Source organism: Stegostoma tigrinum, chromosome 29 (assembly GCF_030684315.1).
Source record: "Stegostoma tigrinum isolate sSteTig4 chromosome 29, sSteTig4.hap1, whole genome shotgun sequence".
Lineage (NCBI taxonomy): Eukaryota > Metazoa > Chordata > Chondrichthyes > Orectolobiformes > Stegostomatidae > Stegostoma > Stegostoma tigrinum.
The window spans coordinates 24,874,398-24,892,745 of record NC_081382.1 but is presented as its reverse complement, the minus strand read 5'-3'; the positions used below and the strand labels follow the sequence as shown (position 1 = coordinate 24,892,745).

The following is an 18,348-nucleotide window of genomic DNA, read 5'->3' as shown; positions in this document are numbered from 1 at the left end:
GTTATTTACTTACCTACAAACCCAGGAAACACTGTAGTCCCTAAGCATCTATTAGATATTAATGTCAGAACTAGGCTGGTGGTTAGTTATTGTATTTTAGAATGGTCTTAACACATAGTACACTTACAAATGTTAACATTGGTTTCCCTCGACTTTCATTGTGATAGTTCACATGGTTTCCACACTCAGAGTTCTTCTATCATTCATCATGAAAGGGCAAAACATTCTTTATTGTAGCAGTCTATGGAGTATCTGTATAGGATATTGATCCATATGGGATACAATGACAGGAGTGCTACTTTAAATTCTACAGTGGCATCAAGATAAAATATTAATGCTTGCTCACTCACTTTAGATTACACATGACACTTCTGTTGTAGATTGCATATGAATTCACACAAATGTGCCTCTTTATGACAAGATCAAAGGAACATACATTGCAATCTGGTCACATTTTCTGCTGGCTTTTAAATTACACCAGCTGTAAATTTCTACCATTCAATAAAGATTAATAATAGTTTCACTGCTCATCAAAATGGCAGGTAAAATTCGAGAACTGCATAACAATTGACGTCTCATGCATTTTGCTCCTGCTCAGGTTTGACATCAGACTGGTTGAATACTTTTTCCTTCGGTAGTTTTTAGATCCACCAAAGACCATCAATGCCCTTTGTGTTTTGCACCAAACCATGCATGGGGACCAGTCAATAACAATGGTATTGCTTGAAGATGAACTAGCCAGTTATGAGAGAAATGCTTTTTACTAAGTAATAGTGTTGCAATGTAATAACTGTCTCCTCTGCCCCCTCCCCGACACCTGAGTCAGTAAGTAAATGCTTATTATGACACCAAACCCCACACAATGGTATTTGTTAGATCTCTGTGATATGTTGCTTATTCTTGTTGATGATCACAGTCAGAGTACCACTAGTGATCTTAGTGTCCACGGGCTACGGAGTAGAAGAAAGAAATCAGTTATAATTCTCCATTGCGGTTAGTCAACCATCGATCCCTCCAAGAAATGTGCATAAAGTAAACAGCATTTGATGACAAGAGCTAATCTGCCTTCTGTTCAAATGCAAAGATAAGGAGGAATGGTTACTTGGATGAGACACTTAAGGATGCTCATGGCTCAAACGAGTCAGTATCTTCAGGATAGGAGAGACACTTGGATGGAAAATGTCGCTTTAAAACAGCATCAAACTTCAATAAAGTTTTCAACGGCAGAATGTAAAGTTTAGCTTTCTTGATTACTTGATAAAAAGCGAATCGTCAAGCTAGAGCTGGGCTGAGAGGTGGCAAATGGAGTTTAATGCAGACAAGTATGAGGTGATGCACTTTGGTAGGAGTAACCGGAAGGCAAAGTACTGGGCTAATGGTAAGATTCTTAGTAGTGTAGATGAGCAGAGAGATCTCAGTGTCCATGTACACAGATCCCTGAAAGTTGCCACCCAGGTTGACAGGGCTGTTAAGAAGGCATACAGTGTTTTAGCTTTTATTAATAGAGGGATCGAGTTCCGGAACCAAGAGGCTATGGTGAAGCTGTACAAAACTCTGGTGCGGCTGCACTTGGAGTATTGTGTACAGTTCTGGTCACCGCATTATAAGAAGGATGTGGAAGCTTTGGAAAGGGTGCAGAGGAGATTTACTAGGATGGTGCCTGGTATGGAGGGAAGGTCTTACGAGGAAAGGCTGAGGGACTTGAGGCTGTTTTCATTAGAGAGAAGAAGGTTGAGAGGTGACTTAATTGAAACATATAAAATAATCAGAGGGTTAGATAGGGTGGATAGGGAGAGCCTTTTTCCTAGGATGGTGACGGCGAGCACGAGGGGGCACATCTTTAAATTGAGGGGTGAAAGATACAGGACAGATGTCAGAGGTAGTTTCTTTACTCAGAGTAGTAAGGGAATGGAACGCTTTGCCTGCAACGGTAGTAGATTTGCCAACTTTAGGTACATTTAAGTCATCAATGGATAAGCATATGGACGTACATGGAATAGTGTAGGTTAGATGGGCTTCAGAGCGGTATGACAGGTCGGCACAACATCAAGGGCCGAAGGGCCTGTACTGTGCTGTAATGTTCTATGTTCTAGTTTAAGTTGTACACCTTTAATATTTTGAAGCTATTGTGGGACATCGGCCTTTCTAAAACCGCCACATGAAGCTCACTGCATGAATGAGTTGGTGGCTCTTGAACAGTAATCAGAGCCTGAGGCTCAATGTATTATGTATCTGGCAGGTAATACACCCACATCCAGTGAGTTAAAAACAAAATATAACTTCTCTAATAACAAAGTGTGGAGCTGGATGAACACAGCAGGCCAAGCAGCATCTCAGGAGCACAAAAACTGATGTTTCGGGCCTAGACCCTTCATCAGAGAGGGGGATGGGGAGAGGGTTCTGGAATAAATAGGGAGAGAGGGGGAGGTGGACCGAAGATGGAGAGAAAACTTTTCAGAGACAGAATTACTGTTCAATGCTCAACTGAAGGGAAAGTCAGTAGAAAAAAAAATTAGTAAATATCTTTATTCGTTGACACGAGTCTTTGTCGATGTGAATCTTTTTCACAAATATATTAGGGACATTCCTACCATTTCCTGTGGGATTGTAATCATATCTTGCATGTTTGACTTTGTAAAAAGTAAAGATAGTGTTCCTCTTAATGTTTTGGTTCCTTTGGCAGGGCTAAGTGATAATCTATACTTACAATCTTAATGTATGCTTTATCATTTTAAGTTTTCCTATTCAAATTTCTTCAGGAATAATGGTTTGTAGAAAAGTTAGTAAATTAAAGGAAACTTTGAGCAAAGTCAATTGCTGGGGTCAGAATATTTTGTTAACGATGATGAACTTTAAAAAGTCCCATGTTGTATTTTCTCAGGATGTAAGGCCCATGTAGTTATTGCTTAATGGTTTCCATTAAGGTAGCATCATTTTGCCTCATTCAATTTGTGGTTTGGATCTCTTGACAAGCACTCCAGGTTTGTTCAATGAGCCTACTTTCAGTAATGTGTGTCCTCGGTGAGCAGGGAAAATGATTTTGTGTTTCCACAGTCTGTGTATGACATCCGCAGCCAATGATACTTACACAACACAGATCCTCCTACAAAGCTATGCAAGAAGAGGAAGTTGACTACCAGGAACAGGCAGAATGAAACATTAGAGGATGCTTGATACAAGTTCAGGACTGACACGAGGCCCATTCACTGAGGTCTACTTTTGGTGAAACCTGTTGCTCCAAAACTCTCTGCTACAGCTGCTGGATTCAAGCCAGAGTTGAAAATTCCCAAAAGCTAATTAGAAAATGGAATCATTGTGGGGGAAAGCATCAGTCGAATACTCTAATAAGGCTGTCTTGAAGTTTTGGTATGCAATGTCTACATTTGTATATATATAAATAACATTCCAGGTTATTTGTTCAACTGATGACATGAGCTTGTGTTTTGAAATACTTCCATAAAGTGCAAAATCATTGCAAACAAACTACACAAAGAAACAAAAGAAAACTAGAAAAGGACAGTCAATGTCAAACATCTCTTCCTCAAAATAAAACCCTAGACTCTTCAGTCCTTGCACACGAAGGGCAACCCTACAGAGGTTTATAAAATCATGAGATGCACAGATAAGGTGAATAACCAAAGGCATTTTTCCAGGGGAGGGGAGTCTCAAACTAGACGGCAAAGGTTTAAGGTGAAAGAGAAAAGATTTCAAAGGGACCTGAGGGGCAACGTTTTCACACAGCGTGAGGTGCTCATGTGGAACAAGGTGCCAGAGGAAGTGATACAATGACAACATTTAAAAGACATTTGGAGAGGGAGGTGGATAGAAAAGGTTTACGACAATATGGTTCAAAAGCAAATAGGGCCAGTTCAGTTTAGGAAACCTGGTTAGCATTGGTAAGTTGGGCCAAAAGGCCTGTTTCTGTGCTGTATGACTCTATGACTTCTACATCTCCAACCTCAGTTTGCTCTTCAAACATGAACAGGTTGCCAACTCCCAAATCTGCACTTAATGTTCACAGCAGTCAATATGTGAATCCTTCCTTTTAAGGTTTGCGGCCCTGCCACAGATGCAAAACAGCTTTATTAAAGGTGCACTATATGTGAGCGCGACAAAGGTAAGCTATATCTCCTCATGCTTCTCCAACTTGCACTGAAACATTTGTCCACTTGGCCTCTCTATCCTCCTTCAGTGCCTCTCTACCTTTGATCTACTCGGTGGGATGGTGTTATAATTCAGATAGCTAGGCAAAAGAATGATGCAACTGGAGCCTAGCCTTTCAGCAAAGACACACGGTACTTACTGTACACCTCAAGGTCCACTTACCAGACTGTAGTGATGGGGAACAGGTTGACATCATTAACTATGAGGCTCTTGATCAGGGTTGTTAACCTGGTCTAATCAGTAAGGCCTTGGCTGACCAATATTAACAGGAGATTATAATCTCCTTGGTTGAGGATTGACCCTGAGCTGGCCGGCTATAGCCAGTACACTTTGCACTAGTAAATAAAGAGTGATTTGGTGATGAGTCCCAGGCTGTGTACAGTTATTTCACAGACTTTTAGTCTGTGTCTCTCTGTATAAGTACAAGGGAAGATAGTGGCACAGTGGTATGTCACTGGACTGGTAATCCAGTGGCCTGGGCTAATGCTCTGGCAATATGGTTTCAAATCCCATTATAGCTATCAGTCAAATTTGTATTGAAACTTAATTAACAAATGTGGAATAAGAAGCTGGTGTCCAGGACAACCATCACCAATTTTGTACTGGCCCATTTGGTTCACTTCTGCCTTTGTGGCGAATGAAACATGCTATCCTTAACTGGTCTGGCCTATATTTGACTGAAAATCTCAGCAATATGGTTGATTCTCAATATCCCTCTGAACTGCCAATCAGATTAAGAGAAATTGGGCATAGACAAATGTTGGCCTTGTCAGTGATGGCCACAAACCATGGAAGAATAAAACAAAAGCCATCAGTTATTGCCCAGTATCTGAAAACAATTAAAACAAGTCATTAATTTAAAGTTAATAGACTGCACATCCTAATTCCACTTCTATCTATGAGCTGCAGTCAGAAATTCGCCTCCCATCATTTTTTTGCCACTTCTGGACTATCACCTTTGGGGTTGCCCTTAGCATGTCAATACTTGGTGCCCTCCAATTTCTTACCTATGCACTGCTCTTGGCAACATTACCTAAAATACAGTGGCAATTTCCAAATGTATTCTGACAACACCCAGCTCTAACTGAGCACCAATTCTCTCACATTCTCCTCTGCCTCTAAGTTATCATGTCGTTTGTCCAACATCAAATACTGGATGGGTAAAAATTTTTCCTCCAATTACATGTCAGAAAGACCAAAGCCAATGTCTGCAGTCCCTGCCAAAAATTTCATTCACTAGATCCTCAATCTATCACTCCCCTGCAAACTGCCTGGGGCCGAACTAGTTTGTAACTCTGTTGTCATTTTTGACTCAGGATGAACTTCCAACCAGTTATTTCTGCTATTGTTAAAATCACCTATTTCCATTCCCAAAACATTTCTGTCTTTGCCTCTGAAACCCTCACCAACAGCTCAGTCATCTCTAGACCCTGACTATTCCTGTCTAGTTCTGGCTGGCTTCTCACATCCTACCCACTGTAAACCTGAGACCATCCAATATTTACACCAGGTTCCCTTTATCTAAACCCCTTCACTGACCTTGGTTCATTGACTCCTGTTAAAGTAATATATTCATCCTCATTCTTCAAATTTCAAAACCTTCCATGGCCTCATTTCTCTCCATCTCTGTAACTTCTTCCAGTCCTTCAACGCTCTGCGATAACAATCTTACTGTGACCTCTTTCACATCCCTGACTTAATCACCCAACCATTGGTTCCCAGGCCTTCAGCTGCCATATCCCCAAACCCTGGTCTCCTCTCCACAAATCTCTCCATTTCTCTCCTTCCTTATACAGGCTGCTTGATCTTCTTTTACAGCCAAACTTTTGGTCCTGGGCCATTATATTTCCTTATGCAGCTTAACCTTAAATCTTGTTTGACAATGATTTTATCAAGCACCTTAGGTCATATTACAACATTAAAGGGGCCATATAAGTACAAATTCTTATTGCTTAAGATTCCAATTAACCTGCTGTGGGTTTCCAGATATTACAATTTGTTACAGATCAAGCATTTTTTCAGATTTCTTTTATCTTTTCAGTCTCTGCATGAACTGTACAATATTACAAATGTGTTCACACTCAGTTAGTACCATCCTTTCAGTACTGGAGCAGCTTGATTCATTGCCCTAGGATAATTTCGACACTTGACTTGGTAAAAGATGTACTCTTCTCACCTTAATCATCTGAGAGAGATCGCCTGCATCTGCTAACTCCAGAACGATGTTCAGCTCATTGTCCTCAATAAATGAGTCCGTGTACTTAATTATGTTGGGGTGATTCAATTGCTGCAGGATAAAGAAAGCATAGTAAATGACTTATAGTAAACTGCCTTCCCGATAATGATTCTGACTTGTCTCTTCAATTAACATTATTTGGATGGCTTTGATTCAATTTTTAAGAAAATGTCACATAGAATCCATTACCCAAACACCACTACATACCATCAGGAATATGTTTAGGATTACACGCAAGAGAACAAATTATTAACAGAAGAAATAACAGCATTGCCTCACTAATATGAAAATGATCAGTCCTGACTAACTTTAAAGAGGGACAAGGTATAATCCATGTTTGTCAATTTTTTCAAATGAAAACTTGGCATACCTACTGCAAAAATTCTGTCCCCAAAACCCATTCTATAAACACTGATGACAATTCCTCATCATTTTTTTCTAGAATCAGGCACAGTATTATCCCCATAGAACCCTCTAACAGCTTCATCAGCCTTGCTTTCTGCCCCATCTCATGAGAATTCTTGTGCAGATTATGAGGATCATGTATGCTATTTAAATTTAACATTTTTTGAATCACCTTATTCTTTTATTTTTGGCAGTTGTTTTAACAGAAGATGCGGTGGTATTTCTAATCAATTTGTAACAAAATGTTACAACACACCACTGGAGAGGTGGGACATGAGCCTAGGTCTTCTGGCTCAGAAATAGAGGCACTGTTACCGTGCCATGAGAACCCTCCCTTTTCAGAAGATATGGACACCAAGTCCCATAACATGAGCTATCTGAGTTAATAAGGGATGAGATCCAATCATTAACCCAAGTATTTTTGTACCATAACCCTTCTATTGCACTTGGTAATTACCCTCAAACAAAAACTGAAATTGTTGGAATTTGGAGCCTGTAACCCTTCTTCAGAGCTCTGAAGGCTCACGATTTGAAATGTTAACCCCGCTTTCTCTCCACAGATGCTGCTAGATTGCTGAGTTTCCCCACGATTTCAATTAGAGGTTCAGATCCTCACTACCTGCAATTCTTTGTTTTATTTTAGTAATTAGCCCCAATCAGACACGTTTCAGTAGTGAATTTCAGTGAGATTGTTGAGCCCTGTATAACAAACCAAAATCAGCCATCTTCCTCCACTCAAAATCAACCACGTTGAGGTATTAATGATATAAGCATTGACTAATTGTGTTAAAACAGCAGAGTAAATATCCAATCACCTAACAAGGTTATGTAGTTAAATAGAAAACAATGCTCACTTTTGACTGTTCAATGGTATGGGTGCCATTATCAAAGCAGTTATTTGAAATGGACCAAAATAGTGTGAAGCACTAAAATCACTTAATATTAAATGCCATTGTGAGAGTAAGGATTAATACCAGCCATCCAGTGCTCCAATTAAAAGACAAGAAGGCAGAAAGATTTCTCTCCTGTCAACATCTCATTTCAGGTTCTCTCAATAAGTACATAACACACCCCATGTCACCTTGCTCTTCTGATGCTAGCCTGATTCCATCACCTTGCTGTACCTAGAAGTCCTTATCACTTCTGAAATGGACTGGCATTCCTGGCATCTGTGCCAACTTTAAAGGGCCATTGTGCACCCTGGCATTCCAAAGCAGCCTTACTTAGTGAATGACATGTCCCCAGGCAGGACAGGCAAGGGGAGATTGGCCCTCAGTGTTACAGACAGGGACCTGATCACCTAGTGAACGGAACACACTCACACATTCACGTATTCATGCTCACACTCACATACGCACTCACTCACACATGCACTCACTCACTCATGCACACACACACATACACACACACTCATTCACGCACGCACACACACTCACTCGCACTCACGCATTCACTCACAGACTCATGCATGCACTCACACACTCATGCACTCTCACTCACACACTCACACACGCACTCACGCATGCACTCTCACTCACACACGCTCACACACTCATATGCACTCACTCATGCACATTCACTCACACACACTCACTCATGCTCATACATGTACACACTCACACTCACTCACGCACTCACACACTCACTCACACACTGACACGCACTCATGCAGTCATGCACTCAATCATGCACTCACACACACGCATGCACTCACTTGCTCGCACACACACACACGTACTCACTCACACATTCACGTACTCACTCACTCACACTCACTTACACACTCACACACTGACACTCACTCATGCAGTCATGCTCTCAATCATGCACTCACACACACGCATGCACTCACACACTCGCTCGCACACACACACACACACACACACACTCACGCACTCACACATTCTCACACTCACTCACTCATACACACTCACTCACACTCACACACTCATGCACTCACCCACACACTCACACATTCGCTCACTCAACCACTCACATACTCACGCACACACTCACTTGCACTCACACACACACACACATACACTCATTCACTCATGCACACACTCACACGCACTCAATCACACACTTACACAGTCACTCAAGCACTCACTCACACACACTCACACAGTCATTCACTCACTCACACACTCATGCACTTGCCCTCACTCACACACACACACTCATGCACACTCACTCACTCACACTCATGCACACTCACTCACGCACTCATTCACACACTCAGGCAAGCACTCACGCACTCACTCACTCACACTCTCAATCACGCACTCACACACACACACACACTCATGCACTCACTCAATCATGCGTACTCACACTCACACGCACTTGCATACACACTCACTCACACTCATTCACTCATGCACGCAGTCAATCACTCACTCACTCACTCGTACTCACACTCTCACTCACTCATGTACTCACACACTGACTCACGCATGCCCTCTCACACACACACACTCAAGCACGCACTCACATACTCACTCACACTCACTCACACACACTCACTCAATCACGCACTCACACACACACACACTCAATCGTATTCACTCAGTCACGCACACACTCACACACTCACTCCTACTCACTCACTCGCACACTCACACAAACGCACATACACACTCACTCACTCAGACTCACTCACTCATGCACTCAATCACGTACTCATTCACACACTCACTCAATCATTCTCACACACACACACTCACTCACACACTCAATCACACACACACTCACTCCTACTCACTCACGCGCACTCACTCACACACTCTCACACACACACTCACTCACATAATCACTCGCTCATGCACTCAATCACATACTCATTCAAACACTCATTCACACACTCACTCACACACTCACTCACTCACACACACTCACTCACGCACTCACCCCATTGGCCCTGCCTTTGGTCCTCAGCAATAACTGCAAAATGACAGAGATTTGAGGGTCTTTTTCCTCTGTCCAGCTGCCCCCTCCTCAGAAGGAGGCAGGACAGTGTCTGCATGCATTTAGCCAGACACTCAAGAGTCTTCATCCAGCTCCACACCGTCTGTGACCCTCACTCCTGTGGTAGTTCAAGCCAAAGGGCGTGCACTTGTCGCAAGCAAGAATACAGTCAGCATGGTGCATTTGCAATTTCCAGGATGAAGGAAGGCGAGAGTGAATGCTCATGATACAGTAATTTCCAGGCACTGTCTTTATATGTTGGTAAGGCCTCAAGCATCCACATCCCCCAACCCGGTAGCCCTTTCCTGGGTTAGGGCTGAGATAGGCTTTCTACCTGACCCTGAGCCCATTTCCCCCACAGCCCATAACATATGACAATGTGATCAGACACTATTCTCCCCCAGAAGTCAGCATCATCATTACTGTGGACAAAGTCCCTTCCACCCATTCCCTCCCATGTTTCACCGTATATATCATTGGTCATAAGGTACAGGAGCAGAAGTAGACCATTCAGTCCATCAAGTCTGCTCTGGTATTTAATGAGTTCATGGTTGATCTGATAACCATTAATTACGCTTACCTGCCTTTTCCCTATAACCCTCAAATCCATTCCTAATTAAAACTCTGTCTATGTCAGCTTTGAATATACATCATTCAATCTTGAATATGTACAGCTTGCTTAATGACGTGTTGTTTCTTTCTTGAAGATTTAAGAGAGTCTGGTCTGTCTTTGGTAATTTCCCCTTCATAGCTGTCATGACCTTGGCCTCCCAGAGTCCATACCCCAAAGTCCATGAATATGTTTCTCAGTCTCCTTCCTGAAACAGTGACCCCTTTTATCACCCCCATGTTCCCTTTACCTTTATTTGAGAGACCTAGTGTTCTGACCATGGACCACCACCTTGGGGAACCTGGTCTATTCGCACGAAATGCCCCTACCCCTGACCAGGTTAGTGATAACTCCGGGCCTGGCCACACAGAAGCTGGCTTCGAGCCACTCCCCAGACTGTAGAGGTACTGACTCCTCACTCAGGGTACCTGACCGGTTGCCTGTGTGTGGCTGAGCTGCTGGTCTGCTTTCAGAGGCTGTACTTGACTTACCGTGCCAGGGCCCCCTGACAGATCGGTGCCACCATGGGCCTCCCTGAGCAGCCCTTCCCTTAGGCTTTGAAACATGGCCTTTAGTTTGCAGCATACGCAGTGTGTCTGCAGCATACTCATTTGGTATAGGTGTCAGATTGATGCAGCAGTCTGCCGTACAGCAAAAAAACGGCCAACTGACTGAAGACTGCTGACCAAAAAGGCAAATTGTGTGGTTCTGCGATGACACTGAGTGGCAACGCAAGGCAGGAATGCTGGGAGCATGCAGGTAAGTGGTAAGTGAGTGAAAGCTAAGGGAGCAAGTGAGAAGCACTGCGATGCAGCCCAGTGTAGGCCATGAGCTGGTGCCCATCCCTATGTGCCATGTATCCTTGCAGCGGCATCGCAATGCTCGGTGATGGGTGCACCACGAAGGGAAGCTTTAAACTGTGCCCTGACAGTGGATTGGCCAGGTGCCCTGTGGGTTCTGTGAGGTTGGCAGCTGTTGGATGCCAAGGTCTATGGATGTGGGGAGCACATGACTAGTGCCCTGTGCTATTTTAGCCTTGTGTTTAAGACCGCAATCCGGAGGAGCCAGCTGCAGTCTGCAGTCACCAGATTCTTGTTCTGACATTGGTTGGGAAGTGTCAATGTCCAATTTCCTCATGCAAGTGGTAGAACAGGAAACTGCATATTAATGAGGTGGGAATTGTTGTTCATGAGGCTGTTAACAAGCAATAAAGCTCCTTAAAGGGCATCTCCGTGTTCCCTAGCAAGAATCTTGTCTCCATGTCTGAAATGCTGTAGAAAATGCAAGGAGTTGTTCTCAACATTAAGAAAGGGCTCTCTTGAGTTATCACCCGATATCTCTTTTTTGCTTCTTTATTCAGTTATGGGATGAGGGTGTCGCTGGCTAGGTAGCATTTATTGCCCATCCCTAACTGCACAGAGGGCAGTTATGAGCCAACCACGTTGCTGTGGGTCTGGAGTCACATTTTAGACCAGACCAGGTAAGGATGGCAGTTTCCATCCCTAAAAGACATTAGTGAGCTTGATCAGTTCTATCAACAATTGCCAATAGATTCACAGTCATCATTAGACTCTTAATTCCAGGTAGTTATTGAATTCAATTCCACCATCTGTGATGGTCGGATTCGAATCTGGGTCCTCAGAATGTTATCTGGGTCTCTGAATTAACAGTCCAGCGATAATACCACTAGGCCATCACCTCTCTCAGTGTAGCTCACACTGTTTAGGACCTGACAAAATTCCATCCAAGGATTCACTACTTTAGCAAAAAGCAACAAATTCAGGCAGATCAAATGTGTCTTTCAGTGAATGGATGGTCCTGAAGCTGCAGTTGATATTAGGTTCTATGTCCATCCCTGACAATACTGTATAGAACATAAAGTCCTGTGTCATGGAGCTGCTTGGGATATACCTCAATAAACACCACTCCATCTCTCTCCAGGTCTCCAGTCTAAAGGCATATTCCACAAGGAGGTGAGCAACAATCTCTTCCACATCACTGCCACTTTGTAGGTAACTTGTGGAGGAAGTGATGATTATCTTTAAACAGTCACTGGTGGCATGTCATCCTTAAAATTCATTGAATTTCATTCATATGAGGAAGAGAAAAAATTTTTATAATGATGTGCAAAGTAAAGCTCAGGGTCGAAAAACAAAATTGGGAAATTAACTTACATTTATATTGCAGGGACTGAATGAAGTTCATGCTCCAGTTAAGATCGAGAGAGTTTGTTCAAGGAGATAGAAAGCGAATTTGTAATAGAACTTTGCTGGCTTTGAGCGTAGCTGCATCAAGCTGCATGTATATCCTCAGTAACACTGAGTTTCTACCTGACCCTGCTTTTACAAAGGAAGGATCTGGCCATAATACTATGGAATGCTCAAAGTAGAACATAGAATATAGAAAAGTACAGCACAGTACAGGCCCTTTGGCCCACGATGTTGTGCCATGGAATAATCCTAATCCAAAAATAAAATAACCTAACCTACATTCCCCTCAATTCACTGCTGTCCATGTGCATGTCCAGCAGTCACTTAAATGTCACTAATGACTCCGCTTCCACGACTACCACTGGCAAACTATTCCATGCACTCACAACTCTCTGGGTGAAGAACCTCCCTCTGACATCTCCTCTATACCATCCTCCTAGCACCTTAAAACTATGACCCCTCGTGGCAGTCAATCCTGCCCTGGGGAAGGGTCTCTGGCTATCGACTCTATCCATGCATCTCATTACCTTGTACACCTCGATCAGGTCACCTCTCTTCCACCTTCTCGGAGAAAAGTCCGAGCTCAGTCAACCTCTCCTTGTAAGACAAGCCCTCCAGTCCAGGCAGCATCCTGGTAAACCTCCTTTGCACCCTCTCCAAAGCCTCCACATCTTTCCTATAATAGGGTGACCAGAATTGGACACAATATTCCAAGTAAACAATATTCCAAGTAGTTGGACAATAGCCTATCATGTGTTGAAAAACATCTTCAATCACAAGTCTCTTTGCCAGTGGCCAGTACATTATATCCTTGAGCTGCAGTGAGTAGAGGAGAAGGTAGATCATGTTGGATGGTTCCCTGATCAGACAATCAATGTCATTTAGCAGACTGCCTCACCGAGAGAACTTACAAACAAACTCAAACATAGCTTGGCTGGTGATGAGAAAGGCCTATCCTGTGAGATTCTTCCTGCACACTCAGAGTCTCACTTCCTCCACAAGTTGGCCACAAAGTGGCAGTGATGGGGAAGAGATTGTTGCTCACCCCCTTTAGACTGGAGATCTGGAGAGAGATGGAGTGTGTTTATTGAGGTATATCCCAAGCAGCTCCATGACACAGGAATCTATGTCCTATACACTAGTCTCAGAGATGTACATAGAACCAAACATCAACTGCAGCTGCAGGACCCACTGAAAGACACCCTTTGATTTGCCTGAATTGCTGGTTTTCCAGTGCACGGAATTGTCTTCACCTGCGTGTTGGCACCTGGCACATTCCAAGGTCCTGTGCTATCTGCTGAGGGACTCAGTAAAGCTTGGGGCAGCTGCTGAAAAGGTACATTAGGGAAAACTGGCTGCTGAGGTCCTTTCAGGCACAGTCCACCAAGGGGTTCCAACTGTAGTAACTCCAGGGTTGTGTGCTTTAGACAGATTATATCTTGCAAATCAATAGTATCAACAATTCACTGAGGCATCTCAGAGTGGAAATGGCACATAGAGGGGAAAAGTCTACTGCACTTTCTGTAATTTCCAGTTTGAAAATGTCATATGTTGTACTTCTGACAGAGGATGTATTTTGTAAATGTTAAGACACTTACAAAATAGAATTAGCTGTACTGGGATGTCAATTAGAGTTGTTAAAAACCCATCTGCTTTACTGATGCCCTTTAGGGGAGAAAATCTGCCGTCCATCCTTGGTTGCTCCTACATGTGACTCCAAACCCCCCACAATGTGTTTAACTCTTTACTGCCCTCTGGGCAACTGGGGATGGGCCTAGCCTCAACAACGCATGAACAATTAAAAGTAAAATGGGGCAGGCTCAATTTTCTTGCCAATTCTGTAGCTCTGAAGTCAAATATTCTGTTACATTTTTGTTCACACATTTTATACATGAAGTATATTTTTGTAAAAAAAAACTTGTGGGCTATGAACTCAGTGCCTAGTGTATAGAGGGGCATTTTCCATCTTCTGCACTTTAAGTAATTTCCAATTTAATTGTTTCTACCAGATAGAACATAGAACATAGAACAGTACAGCACAGAACAGGCCCTTCAGCCCACAATGTTGTGCCGACCATTGATCCTCATGTATGCACCCTCAAATTTCTGTGACCATATACATGTCCAGCAGTCTCTTAAATGACCCCAATGACCTTGCTTCCACAACTGCTGCTGGCAACGCATTCCATGCTCTCACAACTGTCTGCGTAAAGAACCTGCCTCTGACATCCCCTCTATACTTTCCACCAACCACCTTAAAACTATGACCCCTCGTGCTAGCCATTTCTGCCCTGGGAAATAGTCTCTGGCTATCAACTCTATCTATGCCTCTCATTATCTTGTATACCTCAATTAGGTCCCCTCTCCTCCTCCTTTTCTCCAATGAAAAGAGACCGAGCTCAGTCAACCTCTCTTCATAAGATAAGCCCTCCAGTCCAGGCAGCATCCTGGTAAACCTCCTCTGAACCCTCTCCAAAGCATCCACATCTTTCCTATAATAGGGCGCCCAGAACTGGACGCAGTATTCCAAGTGCGGTCTAACCAAAGTTTTATAGAGCTGCAACAAGATCTCACGACTCTTAAACTCAATCCCCCTGTTAATGAAAGCCAAAACACCATATGCTTTCTTAACAACCCTGTCCACTTGGGTGGCCATTTTAAGGGATCTATGTATCTGCATACCAAGATCCCTCTGTTCCTCCACGCTGCCAAGAATCCTATCCTTAATCCTGTACTCAGCTTTCAAATTCGACCTTCCAAAATGCATCACCTCGCATTTATCCAGGCTGAACTCCATCTGCCACCTCTCAGCCCATCTCTGCATCCTGTCAATGTCCCGCTGCAGCCTACAACAGCCCTCTACACTGTCAACGACACCTCCGACCTTTGTGTCGTCTGCAAACTTGCTGACCCATCCTTCAATCCCCTCATCCAAGTCATTAATAAAAATTACAAACAGTAGAGGCCCAAGGACAGAGCCCTGTGGAACCCCACTCACCACTGACTTCCAGGCAGAATATTTTCCTTCTACTACCACTCGCTGTCTTCTGTTGGCCAGCCAATTCTGTATCCAAGCAGCTAAGTTCCCCTGTATCCCATTCCTCCTGACCTTCTGAATGAGCCTACCATGGGGAACCTTATCAAATGCCTTACTGAAGTCCATATACACCACATCCACAGCTCGACCCTCATCAACTTTTCTAGTCACATCCTCAAAAAACTCGATAAGGTTTGTAAGGCATGACCTACCCCTCACAAAGCCGTGTTGACTGTATTTGATCAAGCCATGCTCTTCCAGATGGTCATAAATCTTATCCCTCAGAATCCCTTCTAACACCTTGCAGACGACAGACGTGAGACTTACCGGTCTATAATTGCCGGGGATTTCCCTATTTCCTTTCTTGAAGAGACGAATTACATTTGCCTCTCTCCAGTCCTCAGGTACAACTCCAGTGGAGAGCGAGGATGCAAAGATCTTCGCAAGTGGCGAAGCAATTGCATTTCTCGCTTCCCAAAGCAGCCGAGGACAAATCTGGTCCGGGCCTGGCGACTTGTCAATCTTAATGTTTGTCAAAATTTTCAGCACATCAGCTTCCTCTATCTCTATCCATTCCAGCATGCACACCTGCTCTTCAAAGGTTTCATTCACTACAAAGTTCGTTTCTTTCGTAAAGACAGAAGCAAAAAACTCATTTAGGGCTTCCCCTACCTCCTCAGGCTCCACACACAAGTTCCCTATGCTATCCCTGATCGGCCCTACTCTTTCTTTGATCATTCTCTTATTCCTCACGTAAGTGTAAAATGCCTTTGTAACATGGAATGTAATTTGTAAATATTGTTAACTATAATTATATTGAGTAGAAAATGCTGTTTGGTAACAAGTTAAATCTATTGCAAATTCTGCAAGACTTCAATTTAAATATTTCTGTGAGATTTTTTTTACAAATGTTATGAATAAAGTACACTTCTCCTTTAAACCCTTTGGTATACAATAAAAACTTGGTCACCAGTTTCATTTGATACTTGTCTGCAAATATCACATGCTTAGGAATAAAGGGAAAAAAACATATTTCAGGAGTCCAATGTCTCAGAAACATCCCAGAGTGCGTCACATAGGTCATTTCTAAAAATAAAACATCAAAGAACTGCAGATGCTGGAAATTGGAAACACAGTTAGAAATTGCTAAAAGAACTCAGCAGGTCTGGCAACAGCAGTGGATAGAAAGCAAAATTAACATTTCGAGTTCAGTGACCCTTCTTCAGAACCGAGTGATTGTAATGTGTGCGGCCTGATATCGATGTGACAGTAATGGCCTCAGTACGTGGTCAGTAGCCTTACCATTCCAATGATGCAGCCATTTTGGAAGGGGCCTACCACAGGTTGCCTAAAGCACCTGCCTGTATCACGTGGTTACAACACAGGTCAGACTCTGAGGTCCTTGATTAGCAATTCTGATTGAAATCAGGTGGAGACACTCCTCATTCCGTGTGCTACATAAAGTCAAAAGATGTTCAGTCAAAGTAATATAGGAAAGAGACAGCTTGATGCTGTGATGTCTCTGGCTCCAGCACCTGCAGTTCTTGCTACCTCTGAGTAAGTTAGGAATGATCTTTGTGTCATCCACCAAAAGCACCTCCTCAGTCCCCAGAATGATAATCCGGCTGGTTGTTATTCCTACATGTGCCTTATGGCTTGGCAGGCACAGTCTGGCCAAATTCAAACAGGCAAGCTGTAACAACCTGCCTCGAGGAAACAAGTGACGAGACAATACCTGCTGCCAGACAGGTATGAGTACGGCTTAGAAGGGGTAGACGCTGGGAAGTTGTTTCCTTTAGGCAGGAAGACTAGGACCTGTGGGCACAGCCTTAAAATTAGGGGGTGGGGGTAAATTTAAAACGGAAATGAGACGGCATTTCTTCAGCCAGAGAGTGATGGGCTTGTGAAATTCATTGCCACGGAGCGCATTGGAGGCCGGGACGTTGGATGCCTTCAAGTCAGAGATCGACAAATTCTTGATCTCAGAAGGAATCAAGGGCTAATGGGGGAGTGCAGGGAAGTGGAGTTGAAATGCCCATCAGCCATGATTTAAATGGCGGAGTGGACTTGATGGGCCGAATGGCCTTACTTCCACTCCTATGTCTTATGGCCGTTCAAAAGTCAAAACCCACTGAGTTACTGTGAAGAGCGAACTCCATTGGTTTACCTGTTTGCCATTTTGCCCTCTGCAACATCCCATAAACAGGCACGAGGACAAGCAGAAATTTGTTTGGTGGCTTTAATTCTATGCCTTTGATTCAGCTTACAAGTTTTCATAATTATAAATTGCAAAAGTCCATATCACATAGAACATTCTCCTTAAAAATGATAAAATAATATGACAACAATACTTGATTTTTGGTCAATGCAGTGATTAAGTTGAAGAAGACATGTTGCCTGTATTAGTTGCTAATTAAGTATAGGATAGTACATATGTGAAAAGGTCAAATATAAATTATTCAGTTCTTCTGGAACTTTAAATAAGTGCCCTATATCATTCAAACATATCTAAATTGGAATTAAGTGAAGTAAACAAAATTTGATGTCAATTACTGAAACAAAATCAGTGAAATGCCTTGAACACTACCATAAACTGAAACCCTCTTCACAGACAAAAATCAAAAAATTACCAGTGTTTAGTGTAAATAATGCACATTGCTGTGATTGAGTGTTGGTGGTGGAGGGAGTGGATGCTTGTGAATGTGGTGCCAATCAAACT

At 43.0% G+C, this 18,348-nt stretch overlaps 1 protein-coding gene across 8 annotated transcripts in view; it reads right to left on the bottom strand.

Annotated features, from left to right (window-relative positions):
* Positions 1-18,348, bottom strand: part of LOC125465563 (serine/threonine-protein kinase Nek6-like) — a 269,602-nt gene that overhangs the window by 93,308 nt on the left and 157,946 nt on the right. For all 8 annotated transcript variants that reach the window (XM_048559236.2, XM_048559234.2, XM_048559235.2 and 5 more), the window contains exon 5: positions 6,341-6,451. In XM_048559236.2, the coding sequence (XP_048415193.1) occupies positions 6,341-6,451 (111 nt within the window). The remainder of the gene's footprint in view (positions 1-6,340; positions 6,452-18,348) is intronic.